General features: G+C 38.7%; 1 protein-coding gene across 2 annotated transcripts in view; it reads right to left on the reverse strand.

The window, feature by feature from the left end:
- Positions 1-2838: 2838 nt before the first annotated feature.
- Positions 2839-17914, reverse strand: part of LOC105464393 (ST13 Hsp70 interacting protein) — a 34781-nt gene continuing 19705 nt past the window's right edge. The window contains exons 6-12 of one of the 2 annotated variants that reach the window (XM_071080640.1): positions 13721-13805; positions 13480-13590; positions 10476-10578; positions 8448-8564; positions 7244-7292; positions 5127-5260; positions 2839-4706 (exon numbers count right to left, since the gene is read on the reverse strand). In XM_071080640.1, the coding sequence (XP_070936741.1) occupies positions 4578-4706; positions 5127-5260; positions 7244-7292; positions 8448-8564; positions 10476-10578; positions 13480-13590; positions 13721-13805 (728 nt within the window). In that variant the 3' untranslated portion in view covers positions 2839-4577. Of the gene's footprint in view, positions 4707-5126; positions 5261-7243; positions 7293-7319; positions 8096-8447; positions 8565-10475; positions 10579-13479; positions 13591-13720; positions 13806-17914 lie in introns of those variants that run through there. The other variant, XM_071080639.1, reaches the window with a different exon arrangement.

Raw genomic sequence — 17914 nt, forward strand, 5'->3', positions numbered from 1 at the left:
AGAGGGTCCTGTGAATTATATAAGCATCATATCCCTTGACACTACATAAAGTATATAAAAAATTTGGGGCCATTCTGTATACACCCATGCTATAAGAATTAAAGGAACCTAGCTAGTACTTGCCATTTCATGTATGTTGCTTTTACACTGGCTTAAGTATGGTCAGGTTACTTACCCTGCAATCTTAAAATGTCCCAGTGATGTGTGTGAGTGAACTACTTAATTATGTATAAGAGTCCTAGATTTTCAGAGCACCATAGACATTTCTATTAGTTCTGCTTACCTCCTGGCTTCTTAGAGCCGTAATTTTAAAATCAGGATTTCACCAAACATAATTTTTAGTTTACTGCTAAACAACTTTATAGAAAACCATAAACTTCCACTTCCACCAGCACTATACAAAAGGTCTCACGGAAAAACTGCCAACTTGACGGGCATACTATTTACATTTGCTTTTTAAAGCTCAACAGTTATTCACTGTTGTTGCCTATTTACCTTAGGCTATTTTCCTCCCCAAACTGCATGAGCTCTATTAAGTACATTATATACTGGTTGTAAATACTGGCACATAATGACCTTTTTAGAATTACTGTGCTGTAATTCTTTTTTTTTTTGTTTTTTGAGACGGAGTCTCGCTGTGTCGCCCAGGCTGGAGTGCAGTGGCACGATCTCGGCTCACTGCAAGCTCCGCCTCCTGGGTTTACGCCATTCTCCTGCCTCAGCCTCCTGAGTAGCTGGGACTACAGGCGCCCGCCACCGCGCCCGGCTAATTTTTTGTATTTTTAGTAGAGACGGGGTTTCACCGTGGTCTCGATCTCCTGACCTTGTGATCCGCCCGCCTCGGCCTCCCAAAGTGCTGGGATTACAGGCGTGAGCCACCGCGCCCGGCCTGTGCTGTAATTCTTTTACTTATTCTTGCCCTTATTTGGGGGCTTGTCATGTACTTCAATTATGCTGTGTCCCTTACTATTAGGAAGAAACCCCCTGGATGTATACATCAGCACATCAAGTGTGTGACATTCCTTATTTAACCAACCTTATTCAAATGTACATTTTAGTTGTTTTCAGTTCCTTAAACAATTCTGCAAGAATCAACCTTGTACGCAGGCAGCACAGTATAGAGTTTGGGAGGAAGCCCTTTGAAGCCACAAACCTCTGTATTCAAGAATTTCAGCTTTACAAATAATCAGCTGTGTTATCCTGGGCAATTTACTTATTAAGTGCTTCAGTTTCCTTATCTATAAAATTGTAAAGTGGTGCTAACAGTATCTACCCTTATGGTCATTATCAGAATTGATCCAATACTTGCAAACGGTTAACAGGGTTTGGCACAAACACTACTTACCTGTGCCTACTCAAGTGCATTCATTTTAGTCATGAGCAAATCTCTGAAATTGTTTCTCCTTTATCTTATCATACTAGTATTTCCTAGTATGGTAGACTGCTAGGTGTCACCCCAAGTCTTTCCTGTTTCTACTGTAAGTTTTTTCTTGAGCACGTGACCACACAGTTATGGATGACAAACTGGCTTTCGCTGCAGCTAAACATAGCCTCAACACACAAACTGACCAATGGGATATTAGAAGTAATAAAATGTTAACTTCATATATTAGCTTCAGTATCTCAGCATGTTTCCCAGACCCCCCTTCTCCTATTTCCTCAATTGGAGGATGAGCACCAGAGCAAGCAACTTTGGACCTAGAAATGGAAGCTACCTTCTATGTATGGCAGAATGCCTGCCTCTGAACAGCTACTCAAAATAAAGTACCTGTTTTTTAGGGGTTCTTGTTTGCAGCACTTAATAGTCTGCAGCCTAATATACCTAGTAAATAACTTGAGTACCAGAGACATAAATAGAACATATGCTACAAAAAGGCAGGGGCGGGGGGTGGGGGAATTAATATCTAGTTTTTGTTTTTTGAGGCAGTGTTTTACGATCTCAGCTCACTGCAACCTCCGCCTCCCAGGTTCAAGTGATTCTCCTGCCTCAGCCTCCCGAGTAGCTGGGATTACAGGTGCCCAACACCATGCCTGGCTAAATTTTGTGGTTTTTTTTTTTTTTGAGACAGAGTCTTGCTATGCCACCCAGGCTGGAGTGCAGTGGCACAATCTCGGCTCACTGCAAGCTCTGCTTCCTGGGTTCATGCCCTTCTCCTGCCTCAGCCTCCCAAGAAGCTGGGACTACAGGCGCCCACCACCACGCCTGGCTAGTTTTTTTTGTATTTTTTAGTAGAGACAGGGTTTCACCATATTGGCCAGGATGGTCTTGATCTCTTGACCTCGTGATCTGCCCACCTTGGCCTCCCAAAGTGCTGGGATTACAGGAGTGAGCCACCACACCCAGCAATTTTTGTATTTTTTAGTAGAGACAGGATTTCGCCATGTTGGCCAGGCTGGTCTCAAACTCCTGATCTGCCTGCCTCAGCCTCCCAAAGTGTTGGTATTACAGGCGTGAGCCACCGCACCCGCCCAATATCCAGTTTGAAACCGTATTTTTTAACATAGCTAGAAACATAACTATATTTTTAAGCAGAAAAAAACTTCCTTCTGATAGCATCATTAGTACAAGAAAACATTTCTAGTTTAGAATATTGAGTTGAAAATTAAGAATGTATATTATGGAATTTAAAAATCTAAAAGCACAGGACACATTTTCAGAAGAGGAATTTTACTTTTACCCACTTATGGTAATATTTGCAATATTAGAATATAATTAGGTTAAATAAATCAAATAAGGAATCCAGAAGAAACTGTTCTTCAGTTAAGCCAAGTACGCACTGGCAATTTTGAGAAAGGAGAACTCTACACGTTAAGAAAAAGAACACACAACCTCAAATGCAAGTTTATATGGTGAGTGTTTTTAAAGGATTTAAGCAGCATGCTCCATCAGCATAATAGCTTTTTCTCATTTATGTAACAGATGCATTTCTGTCTGCTTGTGTACAGCAAAGGGTTAGAACCTGAATAAACTTATTTATGATTTTAGAAATGTACTCCATAGAATTTACTTCACTGCTCCTACCACTGATTCTTCAAATAAGCAAAATACAGAAGGTCTTATCCCTTGAAAATGTTTTTAAACACTAGCACTTTAAATTGAAACACTGGTAGAAACGTAGCAATGTCAGGTACAATGCCTATACTTAGTCTTATTTAAAATAAGAATTGAATGCACAACAGAAAATTTATCATTTTCTTTATCATCGGAGGGGAGGGAAAGAAAGCAAGCAGAGGTGGGGGTATGGTTACACTATTTAAGAGCTGAATACAAAGACAATGAGTCTTTCATAGTCTCAACAACTCCACAATGAATAACTGTGGATTATCTCATTTATAATTCACATTGGATCAAAAAAATTGGTTCCCCTCTGTGTATATCAACTTAATTCAAACCATATTATCTTCAGAATATAAAGATGAATACTACAAGATAAACTCTAACTGCAATAAGTATTTTCTAAGTAGAAGACCAAACACCAAAGGGAATCCCTCTTTCCAATGTCTTCTGATATGGCAAGATTTTGCCAGAACGGAAGTCTAACACTTAAATAAGCATTCTCTTGGCCAAGTAAGAAACTACAGTTGTTGTGGGTATTACCCTACAATTACCATATGTATTACATATTAAATTAAACTCAGCATTAAATATGCTTGTATAATTATGCTGTTAATGATGATAGCAGTGATGATGCTGGTGGAAAAAGCCTGTCTTTAGCCCAAGAAAAGTAAGGGAGAAAAACATAACAAGCAGAAAACAAACACAGAGTTGGGCAATTTTTGACTAGGAAAGAGAATTTTAAGCGTAAAAATATAAAAAGAAAAGTACTCCCTTATTTCCCTTATGTGGAAATAATATGAAACACTTATTAGATATACTGGACAAGAAGAGAACTCCAACTCTACTGCAGCATTACAAAAAAAATCATCCCTTCACCACAGTGTAAGATTTAAGGGCAACCTGCCCAAGGATGCATGTTATATAAAACACAGCAAGATTGCTGCTGCCCTGCTAAGTACTTCCAATCCCTACCCAGGTCCTACTGAAATACGGGTGGTCCCAATTAGTTTTATTGAAATACATCTTTAAAGAAAAAGATAAAGCATTTAAAAAGACAAGTCAAAATGCATCAGGAACCACATATCCAACACAAATTTTATCCTCAAATGAGTTATGTTTGCCTCGCACTAGTAACTTTTATTTCACTCAAATTAGAGCAATAATCTTCCATACATATCTTCCCTGCCCAATTCAAAGAAAAAAAATCCAAAATGATTAGTAAAGAAAAATATAAGAATTAACAGACCCTTTAAATTTGTTTTAAATATTTTGAATATTTAAAAAGTGTTTAAAGTTTGTAATTCCTAGTAGGAAAACATTATCTGAATGAATACCCTAATGGCAAACCACTGTAAAATGCTTCAGCTGAATTTGGGGGAGAGGGGTAGGGATTATCTTCAAAGCACCCCAGCTCTCTTGATGAGAAGGTCAGAGGTACACTGGTTTGTATTATTGCGACATCCATAAGGTGATCTAGGTTGCTTTTCCTTCAGCAAGGGCTTTATTTATCAGAAGGGCATTACGCTTGACCTCCAAATTTGGCTGACAATTTACTGATGAGATTCATAACCTTTGGGTTGCTCTGGTATTTTGACATATTTGCTGGGTTCTGAGCCACATCCTGGAAGGCCACCATAACTTCTGGATCCTGAAAACAAAGGGTTTGTTAGTATTTAAAAAGTATCCTACTGGGTCAATAAGTTTATTATCCTAAATTCCATCTCTTATTTAGACCTATAATTTGGTCATAGTTAAATGGCGTTTAGACAAGTGCTTGAAGTATCAAAATCAAGCTGAATTATGTCATTTGAACTATATGATGAAAAAAGCACAATTGTGATACAAAGAAAAGGACAACTGGATGTAATTGCCAATCATTACTATTTCCTAGTTTTAAAAATTTAATTTACTCACTCTGCATAAAGAACATAAATGTCACTCCTGCATAATTAGCTATTTGATAACTGTGATAAATAAAAAATAGCTACAAGAGTAACCTTTGTCTCCACACAGAATTATGAAATAATTGCCTTAATGATACAAAGTCCAAAGTTCTTCCAAGTCTTACCTGCATGGCTGCAAGAACCTCTGGATCACTAAGAATTTCATTGAGTCCAGGCATTCCAGCCATTCCAGGCATGGCCCCTCCCATTCCAGGCATTCCTCCGGGAAAACTACCAGGCATTCCCCCAGGAAAGCCACCTGTAATAAAAAATGAAGAGACACTAATCATACTCCCAAATATTCTGTCACAGTACTTCATCCACAAAAAGCACAGGTTCAACGAATAAGGGTGCCACTAAGCACGAAGTAGTCTGAAGAGTCTGAAAATTCTAATCAGACTGACACAAGACACAAGTTATAGCTTCTAATTATCTCTTAAAAAACAAGGCTATAAATCTCACTTTGCTACCTCCTGGATCAGCATTTTTCTAGTAATAACGGTTTTTAATTTTTGTTTGTCTTAAGACAGAGTCCTGTTCTGTCACCCAGGCTACAGTGCACTGGTGCCATCTTGGCTGACTGCAACCTCTGCCTCCCGGGTTTAAGCAATTCTCCTGCCTCAGTCTCCCAAGTAGATGAGACTACAGGCATGCACCACTACACCTAAGTTTTGTATTTTTAGTAGAGACGGGGTTTCACCACGTTGGCCGGGCCACTCTCGAACTCCTGACCCCAGGTGATCTGCCTGCTTCAACCTCCCAAAGTGCTGGGATTACCAGTGTGAGCCACTGTGCTCAGCAACTGTTTTCTAGTAATAACACTGTTAAAAAAAAAGACTAATTTCACCTTAAAAACAAAGAGTCATCTAACAGTTCCTTAGATTATAGTCATTTTGATCATCTTTCAACTTTCCATTCTTGAATATTTATCCGTTTCAATTTAAAATTGATTCATATGAGTTTAGGTTTTTGTTTCAATTATACTCATCTAGCACAGATCTTCCTTCAGTTAAGGACTACTTTAAAGGCTTGTTTATCTGTTGATTTTTCATTTCCATCTCCAATAAAATAAAAATTATCTGAAAGTTAAACTGGAAACCTGCATTTTTAACAAGAAATCCTGGTGCTTCTTTACAGAGAATAATGCTCCAGCAAAAAGGATTTTATCCTCCCAGTATAATTTGTTAGATTATAAACCCAAATAATCTACTCTGTTCTTCAATATCACAAACCTGTATGTCTACTGGAGATACTCTAAAATTATAATTAATAATATAGAGAAAGATAACAACGTATTCTACAAAGGGTCACTGTAAGTAAAGCCGTTTTAAAGAAGGAAACACATGATAAAGTCATTTCTACCTGCCTCAACAGTAATTAAAACATGGCCATTAATAACTAACAACCACAGATGAAGAAATCTAAGGGGACCATAAAACAACTTCTAGCTTCTCTTGCTGTCCCTACTTACCCCAATGCTTTGAAAAATTAGTGCCTACCCATAACACAATTACTGACCCAAGGCTTGTCAATCTAAATAAAATGTACATAACAGAAAATTATCTCTAGTACTAGCCCAACATTAGCAGTCACTTTCTAAAACAAAGGTATCTGACAATAAGATTATTTATATTTTAAATAGGAAGTAAACTATGAGCTAAATTTAATTTCTTGCTTTTTCTTCAAACATCAGGTCATCCTCAGTATTTGTTCTAGGTTTGAATTCTGTTGCTGTGCACTAGATTTTCTAGTCTCAGATCATGCAGCTAAGTTCTAACCAGTGACATATAAGCATAAATAGCCTCTAAAAACTTTCCTTAAGAGAAAGCTAGTTACCATTGAACAACTGGAGACAGCTGTTTAAAAAACAAAAAATTAAGTCTTGTCCTAGTCTTTATATAAATTCCACACTGTCGTAATCAGGAAGTACTCAATAAATCTTCTGCGTGCCTTTTCCATCTCTTCTATCTCCGTGTTAGTCCTGTCCTCTGGTATTCAAAGATTTGCCTCACTAGCAATTTCTGATCACATTTGAAAGAAAAAGAATAATATGCTATTTTTACACTGGACTCAAAACATCATTTTTATGCCTAATAATTCCATCACTTCTTTTACCTAAGTTCTTCATGAATATCACTGTATAAGAGAACAAAATTAGAACATCACGTTATAATAAATATTGAGTATTATATTAGAATATCACTGTATAATAGAACAAATTTCAACTTTTCTTTAAATATACCTGGAAAAGAGCCATACTGAGCTCCTGACTGTCGTCTGGCTTCTTCCTCCTTTGACACAAAAGGAAATAAATTATATAATAAAAGAAGAAATAAGTGCTGTCCATTCAACTTGTCCATGCAAGACCATGAAAAAATTGTAAAATAACCTAGTAGATGGCAATACTGAACTAAAGGATATACCCCATACCCCCTTCCAACATTTTTTCCAACTGGATTCTCAGTGGGCATTATTCTCTGTAATAATTTCAAGTGTTTTACTTCTACTCTGGAAACAAACCTGGAAAACAATTTACAGTATTAATATGAAAACTCTAAATTCATCCTGGTTTTAAAACACCTACAGGGAAGGACGTGGCTAGATTACCAAGACTACCATGACTTTTGTTTCCTAGGTACATCTTTTCCATACTCTCCCTACATAATACAAATGTAGATTTATTGATTTGTTTTTGCTGCTTTTTAAAAGAGAAAATGAACGAAAAATAAATTTCCCTCACATGTAGTTATAAAATTATCAAGGAGATATATTGCTTTTAAATATCAAGGAGATAAATTACTTTTACAGATTATAAACTATAACCTTAAAATCAAGTATTGATGCTTAATATTAAATGGACAAAAAATTAGAAATGAGTTATATAATACAGCCTTATGTTCCTTCATTCAACGTTAGAAATGAGTAGATGAATTATTGTTATTTTTTAAAGAGACAGCATCACACGGTGTTGCCCAGGCTAGTCTCAAACTCCTGGGCTCAAGTGAACCTCCCACCTCAGCCTCCCAAACAGCTGGGACTACAGGCACTTGCCACCTTACCCTGCTAGAATCAATTGTAAATAGCAACGCATCCACTGTTGGAAGAGAGGAGGAATCATAAATTGAATTAATCTGGCCAAGCATCCTCAAAAGATCAAACAATAATACTGCCACGTTTCAATTACCTGACCTGGAAAAACTCCTGATTTTATAAAAACACAAACAAGAATATAAAATGGTGAAATAAAAGCTCACTGAAGAATTTAAGACTAAAAATGCCCCCAAAATTAGACACAGTGAAAGGAGACTCCTTATACATAATATCATTACTCTATAGAACTGTAGCCAGCATTAAATAAAAGAGCCAGCAATTAGAATTTTAGTGTCCTAAAACCTCTATATAATTTGCTGTATTTTCCTTTCATGGCTTTGCTATAGGAAATTTACCCTCTGGGCTCTCTCATGCTCTTCTCGAGCCTTTTTAACTCGTTCTATTCTTTCTTTGATCTCTCGCTCTTCACGTTTTCGCTCATACTTTCTCCGATGTTCTGCAATTTTCTGTGCCTAGAAAAAAGAGCCATAGCAAAATAAGCCTGCTCCAAAAGCTGAATAACATCAACACAAATATTTTTTGTGGAGAGATGTTCAATTCAACATGCAGTTCAGAAAAATGACAGATTTGTCTTGTAGAAAAAGACCTAACACAAGCTCAGGCTTTAACAAAACCAACCTCAACTGCACGAGGCACTGTAAAACAGAGTAAAGGGGCCTGGGATTTGAAGTTAGAAATGTTACAATCTCAAACAATTAAGCTCAAAGATTAACAAATAGGTTTCTAAGTGCATGACAATTCTTGCCTGCTAGTTTCTACCAGATACAGTGTTTAGGTTTCAGAAGGACAGCTGAGATCAGTGGAAAGAGTATCATTACGGATGTCAACCCTGGGAAGGCAAAGACTGGGAACACATACACCAAGTATATGTCACAGTATATTTAAGCTTCTGTATCCATAAAATAGGAGAGGAAGAAATATTTAGTCTTATCAAATTGCTATAGGGATTAAGAGGGGAAAATGTAAATATGTGTACCAGACACTAGTTAGTAGTATCAAATAAATGCTCTGGATCTGTTATTTCCTCAGAGAATAAAGTAAATTTAAGAGATTCATATTCAACTGTCACTTTAGCTTGTTTATACTTTGCTGACAAAGTTACAACTTTGCCCTATTTTAAGAAGAAAACAGAAAACCAAATGAACTCTCTGGCAGTAAATAATTAAATTCAATACAATTTCCACTATCTTAAAATCTCAGAGTAAATTCCTGACAGTTGAACTTCCCACAGAATGAAAGATTTACCATGTAAACACATTATCTTAACCAACAATTTCAGAGAAAAATCATCCTTAAAAGCTGGAATGTTCTACCTTTGGGATTCAATATTATTATTTTTTAAAGATTGAAAATTCTTTGTTTTATTAAGACAGCTTTGCTCTGTCACCCAGGCTGGAGTGCAGTGGCCTGATCTTAGCTCACTGCAACCTTCCACCTCCCAGGTTCAAGTGATTCTCCTGCCTCAGCCTCCCAAGTAGCTGGGATTACAGGCGCGTGCCACCACACCCGGCTAATTTTTTGTGTTTAGGAGACACAGGGTTTCACTATGTTGGCCAGGCTGGTCTTGAACTTCTGACCTCATGATCCACCCGCCTTGGCCTCTCAAAGTGTTGGGATTACAGGCGTGAGGCACTGCGCCTGGCCGGAAGACTGAAACTTCTTTTTTTTTTTTTTTTTTTTTTTTTTTTTGAGACGGAGTCTCGCTCTGTCACCCAGGCTGGAGTGCAGTGGCCAGATCTCAGCTCACTGCAAGCTCCGCCTCCCGGGTTCCCGCCATTCTCCTGCCTCAGCCTCCCGAGTAGCTGGGACCACAGGCGCCGCCACCTCGCCCGGCTAATTTTTTGTGTTTTTAGTAGAGACGGGGTTTCGCCGTGTTAGCCAGGATGGTCTCAATCTCCTGACCTAGTGATCCGCCCGTCTCGGCCTCCCAAAGTGCTGGGATTACAGGCTTGAGCCACCGCGCCCGGCCTGAAACTTCTTAACTTCCACAAGGCTTCTTGCTTTATAAAGTGGCTGTATACACCTATATCTAAGGACACATCAGATTCAATCTTGGGTAATGCTAATTATAGATTTTCTATTTGTTTCCTTGTTGTAAACCTGATACCCTCTTTTCTAATTTTCTGGTTATAATTCCACTGCAAGCTTCCAAAGTAACAGAGTTTGCTCTAATAATGCATGAGAAATGAAAGCATGAAAACCTAATGAGATCTCCAGAGTTGAGCACAAACTTCAGCAATTACAGATTATATCTTCCGATAGTTTCTTTGCCTATTTTTCAGATGAATTACAGCTGTCAGGGGCTAAGCACTCGAGCGATGGAGTATTAAACTAATGACTTTCCTTTCTCTACTTTAACATACCCTAGGTTGAACTTCTTTCAGCATTGCACTAGCATCTTCATCATAATCCAATTTACAGGCAAGGGCAAGATCATGGGCTGCTTCTTCCCAGTGGCCTAGAAGTCTGAAACAGATTTACACTCATTTTAGGAGCCTTTTATACATATTCACCTATGTGGCATGGTATCTTTTTTTCCTTAAAAAAAAAAAAAAAAGATTGTTCTAAAACAGGCTTAAGTTAAATATTAACTATAAACTTTCACCAACCAATTCAGTTACTATATCCCACTTTAGTTAACTCTATAAAAGCATTTAAATTTCCTCTATTTAAAGCTGATCTCCTACTAAAAGCTAAAAAACAAAATTTTTCTTAATTCAGAGTATCATAAAATTTTCTAAAAAGTATATAGAGCAGTAACTTTCAACTCACCCAAACCAGGACTAACATAATGTGTTAGCTTTTAGCTACCTTCTATGTAAGACAGAAGAGAAAATAATACACGTGTACAGGCTTTATGAAAAACACAGAACAGGTAAGCCAGAAACTACAGATTGGTGGGGGTAGGTGAGAATGGGGTACAGGAGACAGCAACGGAAATTGACAATTCTCTGGGTATACCTTTTAACTCAGGTGTAACTCTTCAAACATTTAAATGCTTTACATACTCAAAAAATAAAATCAGAAAAATGGAAATAAAGCAAATCCTAAACCTCAATACAAACAAATAAGCTGTGTGGCTGGGTGCGGTGGCTCATGTCTGTAATCCCAGCACTTTGGGAAGCTGAGGCGGACAGATCGCGAGGTCAGGAGATCAAGACCATCCTGGCTAACATGGTGAAACCTTGTCTCTACTAAAAATACAAAAAATTAGCCAGCCGTGGTGGCAGACACCTGTAGTCCTCGCTACTCGGAAGGCTGAGGCAGGAGAATGGCATGAACCCGGGAGGCGGAGCTTGCAGTGAGCCAAGATCACACCACTGCACTCTATCCTGGGTGACAGAGGAAGACTCCATCTCAAAAAAAAAAAAAAAAACAGAAATAAGCTATGGCTAGGCGCAATGGCTCATGCCTGTTATCCTAGCACTCTGGGAGGCTGAGGCTGGTGAATCACCTGAGGTCAGGAGTTCAAGACCAGCCTGGCCAACGTGGCAAAACCCCATCTCTAAAATAAAAAATTTGCCAGACATGGTAGTGCACACCTGTAATCCCAGCTACTAGCGAGGCTGAGGCAGGAGAACCGCTTGAGCCCGGGGCGGGGTGAAGGGGGTGCAGTGAGCCGAGATTGCACCACTTTACTCCAGCCAGGGTGAAAGAGCAAAACTCCTCAAAACAAAAAACAAAAAACTGTGTATTTTATTAACATAAGCTACACAGAAAAAACAAATTCAAGTAACTTTTCATACCGTTATCTTGACTGTATATTTCAAGTGGGATATATATTCTAAGAATAAGAACATCCTTGGGTCATGCCTGTAATCCTAATGTTTTGGGAGGGAAAGGAGGGCAGATCACTTGAGGCCAGGAGTTTGAGAATATCCTGGCCAATGGGCTAAACCCCCTTTCTACCAAAAATACAAAACATTAGCTGGGCATGGTGGGGCATGACTGTAAGTAATCCCAGCTACTCAGGAGGCTGGCTGAGGCAGGAGAATCACTTGAACCTGGGAGGCGAAAGTTGCAGTGAGCCAAGATCGCACCACTGCACTCCAGCCTGGGTGACAGAGTGAGACTCTGTCTAAAAACAAAAGACAAAGCAAAACAAAAACTTCCAAAAAAACCTTCAAACTTTACTTAGGGCGTATACTGTTTTTAAGGTATTATAATTCTGAAACAGTTTTATGTATATCATAGCACTGTAGTAAGTAAATGTAAAACTAGGACAAAAATTTTTACCACGTTAAGTGTCAAAAATACAAACTAAAAGGTAAAACAAAACATTTAATGTTAAATTTTAATAGAAAATATCAGTATAAACTCATAATTTCAAGCATTTTTTCCTTAAATTCATGATTTTTAAAATGTCTTTTTCTAGCTGTTCACTGAAATGACAGTACATACCAGAAGCAATGAACACGCATAGTGATCAAATCTTAGTTTCCACTATAATGAACCATGATTTCCCACAGAAATGGCTTATTTTCAGTCTGAGACAAGCAAAGCACAAGATGAGCCAACGCTGTCTTGTATTAGAAGGGAAAGAAATACTTGGACTAATGGGATTTCAAAAGGGATCAACAGCAATGCATGCGCTTTTCCTGTGCTGACACAGCATTAATAAATTTTATTTCAACTTTTAATGTTTATCTTTAATGCGTCATAAAATCCACTAGAGCTACTCTGAGTCAGCTAATACAGTTGTCCTAAACATATCCATCTTTACTTCCATCCACATTTGAGGTATAAGACCTTTCAACCCATGTAACATGTGAAAGTCACTGAACGCTTCATCCCCAAGATACAAATATTCGTAAGTTTTGCTGCAAGGTATAATTACTAATCTGGGTTAAATTCCCCTCTTTATGCCCCCCCTCCTTTTCCTAATTTTTCAGGTGGCCTAGCAGTGACTGAAGTAGTTTCAGGCTGGCATACTCCTTCTTCTATAATACATTGGTAATTCAATGCTAACTTACAGAGTCTGAAAGTAAGAGAAAATTTGTAAGGACACTGATAAAAGATCATTCTTTCTTTTCCTGGAATTAATTTTAAGGAAAAATCCTTACCTTATATTTGGCCATATGTAGTCAAAAACTGGTAAAAGTAGCTTCATTTGAATGAAAAAAATGAAAAGAATTTTTATTTTATTTCTTCCTTCCTATATTCTCACTTCCTTTTTTAAAAAATTTCCTTTTTTTCTTTTGCCTTTTAAGCAGCTGTCTACAAGCTATCTCATTTCTTGACACTAAGTACACACTAATTTGAAAATTAAGTCATTAGGAACTTCTGTATTTTTGTTTAAACAAAGCATCTTAAAACATCAGATTTAAATGTAAAGAGTTCTGAAAATAATTAAATTCAATTATTTACCTGTGTGCTTTCCCTCGCCACTTGTAAGGCTGAGCTGAATCAGGATTTATCTCAATGGCTCTGTCACAGTCTCGGATAGCAGCATTTGGCTTCTGTAATTTGACGAAGACACTGAAAAATAAGTGTTATTAAAAAGTATTCATTTCAGTAAAACTTTTGGGATCAACGCAGAAGCAACTCTATTTAAACAAATGTGCAGAAATTATTCGCCAGGGGATGCTTTTCTGTTTAGAGTTCTCACCTGGCCCTCTTGGCATACAAAATGGCCAAGCGAGGATTCAGCTTGATGGCATCTGTGAATAAGTCAATGGCTTTCTGGAGTTCACCTAAAGTGAAACAAAAGTTATTGAAATATTGAGAGGATAAAAATATTAATAAAAAGTTTTTCTCTCTTATCCAGTTAAGTCTTCTACATTTTTCTTTTCATCAAGTAAAAATAAAAAAGACACCTAAGTTATACAAAAACTGGCTCTTGAAAGCAAATCTTAGCACATCTATACTGTAACTCATGAGGTAAGGCAATTTCTGGGTACATAAGCCCCTAACTAACAATAGAATAGCACATTCTTAGTATGACTCATATTGATTATGTTTAAGAAAACAGTAGCTGGGCGCGGTGGTTCACGCCTGTAATCCCAGCACTTCGGCAGGCCAAAGTGGGCGGATAGCGAGGTCCAGAAATTGAGACCACCCTGGCTAACACAGTGAAACCCTGTCTCTACTTAAAAATACAAAAAATTAGCTGGGCGTGTGGGTGGGTGCCTGTAGTGCCAGCTACTCGGGAGGCTGAGGCAGGAGAACTGCGTGAACCTGGGAGGCGGAGCTTGCAGTGAGCCGAGATTGCGCCACTGCACTTCAGCCTGGGCGACAGAGCGTGACTCCATCTCAAAATATAATAATAATAAAAATAAAATAAAATAAAGTAAAAAGATAAAATCAATTTAAAGGATAAATTAATTTTATTCCATTGATTTTCTTTTATCCATTAAATTAAAAAGATAAAATTAAGTTTAGGAAAAGGAACCCATTGCTAACTTCACAGGGCTGATTTTAAAAGAAAACAACAATATGCTCATTATTTGAATTCAAAGAAATGGTATAAAAGTTCAAGAAAACTAGAATTCATAAAAGACTATAACCTATAATTCATTGTGTCCTATTCTCATAGTTTCTTTACTAATCCCTTAAGTAATATAACACATAAAACACCCTATAGAATCAGAACAGTTCTTTGCACAAAGTCTAAATCTTGGGGAAGCAAGACAAATATAGAATTTTTTTTTTTTAAAGAGACAGGGTCTGTCACACAGGCTAGAGTACAGTGGCAAGATCACAGCTTATAGACTGAAGTGATCATCCCACCTCAGCTCCTGAGTAGCTGCGAATACAGGCCCACACCAGTAAACCTGGCTAATTAAAAAATTTTTTTAGAGACTGGGCCTCACTGTGTCACCTAGGCTGCTCTCGAACTCCTGGACTCCAGTGATCCCCTCTGCCAGCTCAGCCTTCTGAGTAGCTGGGAGTACCACTGTGCCAGGCCGAACACAGAAATTTTAAAATAAATGTCACAATTCACTATGAAAGATACTTAGCCAGTTAGCAAATGAGTAAAGGACTTGAAAGGAACTCACGAAAACAACACACAAAAATGCTCAGTCTTATTAATTACTATTACAGGTATCTATTATAGGTAATTACACATGGATGTCTAATAAGCAACTCAGACCTACCATGTTCAAAACCTAAATTTTTTTATGACAGGGTCTTGGCCGGGCGCAGTGGCTGACGCCTGTAACCTCAGCACTTTGGGAGGCCGAGGCAGGTGGATCACATGAGGTCGGGGGGTTCAAGACCAGTCTGACCAACATGGAGAAATCCCGAGACCAGTCTGACCAACAAGGAGAAACCCCATCTCTATTAAAAATACAAAATTAGCCACGCATGGTGGCGCATGCCTGTAATCCCAGCTACTTGGGAGGCTGAGGCAGGAGAACTGCTTGAACCCGAGAGGCGGAGGTTGCGGTGAGCCAAGGTTGCGCCATTGCACTCCATCCAGTCTGGCCAACAAGAACGAAACTCCGTATCAAAAAAAAAAAAAAAGTCTTGCTCTGTCACCCAGGTTGGAGTGCAGTGGCACAATCACAGCTCACTGCACCCTCAACTTCCTGGGCTCAAAGGATCCTCCCAGCCTCAAGGGAACCTCCATCTCAGCCTGTCAAGTAGCTTGGATTACAGAAACATGCTACCACATCCAACTAATTCTTTGTGTTTTTTTAAGAGATGGAGTCTCACTGTGTTGAACAGGCTGATCTTAGACTCCTGGACTCAAGAGATTCTTTCACTCTGGCCCCTCAAAGTGTTGGGATTATAAGTGTGAACCATCACGCTCAGCCAAAACTGAAAAACTGAATTCCTATTTCCCACCCCATTTCCAAATCTATTCCCAATCTGAATCTTCCCAACTAAATAAATGGCTCCTCCATACATTTAGTTCAGGAGTTGGTAAACGTTTTCTGCAAAGGGCCAAATGAGAATTATTTTAATCTCTGCAGACCATACAATCTGTCATAACTACTCAGTGATGCTGTTGTAGTGGGAAAGCAGCCACAGTTAAGTGCCAGACCTGGGATTCAAACCATAGCACTCTGGCTCCATACTCCAGGTTTTAACTACATTCTCCAAACAAAACTGCCTTCACCAACCCTTGGTGGGGCTTGGATTCACAATCCCTGCTTTAGAATACTAATCTTTTATCCTTTAGAATATACTAGAAAATTGCATAAATTCTAAAATCAGAACTAGATTAAATTTACAAAGGCACATGAACAGAGAGTTCAGAAAAAAACGAGAAAACAAAAACATGATTAGGTGATAGCCTCATTTTCCTTTTGTTATATATTACCGAGACGGTAAATTTTAAAATGGGCTGGGCACAGTGCCTCACATCTGTAATCCTAGCACTTTTGGAGGCTGAGCTGGGAGGCCTGCTTGAGGCCAGGAGTTCAAGACGAGCCTGGACAACAGGGTGAAACCCTATCTCTACCAAAAAAAAAGATAATAATTAGCCAGGCATGGTGGCATGCACCTGTATTCCCAGCTACTCAGGAGGATTGCTTGAGCCTAGGAAACTTGAGGCTGCAGTGAGCCATGACCATGCCACTGCACTCCAGCCTGAGTGGCAGAGTGAGACTCTGTCTCTTAAAACTTAGGTGCTAGGGAAATCAGCAAAACTTTCGTGTGAAGAAAAGGAATGGTATAGAAGAGCAATGGCTGGGAACAACTGATAGGTATAAATTAAAGGTTGAAATATGTGAAGAAAAGCTTTCCAGAAAAACAGTATAGCACAAGTAAAAAAACATTCTAGAACAGTAAAGTCTGACTGGAGAAAACAAGGCTGGAGAAGTAAAATAAGGGGTCTGAGTCTGGCAGGTCTATAATCCTCTGATGAAGATCTTAAATACGTATGCAAAACTTAGTCACAGGTTACAAGCAAGAGTAGTATAATAAAAAACAGCTCTAAGTAAGAATAACCTAGGGAAAGTAAACAGAAAGCAATAAAGGAATAATATTTTTCAGGAAAGTAAATTATTAAGGCAACTGCAGTATAAAATAGTATAAACATGTTCTAAGGAGCTAATCAGTTGGTAAAATCACAAAATGTTTAAAATATGTACCAACTCAGAACATCAATACTGAACTCATTCTAAAAATAACTTCAGTCATCTTCTAAATCTAATAATGAAGTCCAAATGCACATGAGCACTATATAATAGTATCTAGTTGACTATGGCATTGTGACACACTATCACAGTTATAAAGAATGAAATATGCCGGGCGCGGTGGCTCACGCCTGTAATCCCAGCACTTTGGGAGGCCGAGGCGGGCGGATCACAAGGTCAGGAGATCGAGACCACGGTGAAACCCCGTCTCTACTAAAAATACAAAAAATTAGCCGGGCGCGGTTGTGGGCGCCTGTAGTCCCAGCTACTGGGGAGGCTGAGGCAGGAGAATGGCGTGAACCCGGGAGGCGGAGCTTGCAGTGAGCCGAGATCGCGCCACTGCACTCCAGCCAGGGCGACAGAGCGAGACTCCGTCTCAAAAAATAAAAAAAAAAAAATAAAAAAAAAAAAAAAAAAAAAAAAAAAGAATGAAATATTACTCAAGCAGCCACAGTACCCAAGTTTATACATGATTTGTTCTTACAAATTATAACCGATTATACATTATATTTAATACTACCATGGGCCGGGCACAGTGGTTCGCGCCTGTAATCCCAGCACTTTGGGAGGCTGAGGCGGGCCGATCACTCGAGGTCAGGAATTCGAGACCCGCCTGGCCAACATGGTGAAATTCCGTCTCTACTAAAAATACAAAAATTAGCTGGAGCTGGTAGCACACGCCTGTAATCCCAGCTACTAGGGAGGCTGAGGCAGGA

Source organism: Macaca nemestrina, chromosome 15 (genome assembly GCF_043159975.1).
Source record: "Macaca nemestrina isolate mMacNem1 chromosome 15, mMacNem.hap1, whole genome shotgun sequence".
Taxonomy (NCBI): domain Eukaryota; kingdom Metazoa; phylum Chordata; class Mammalia; order Primates; family Cercopithecidae; genus Macaca; species Macaca nemestrina.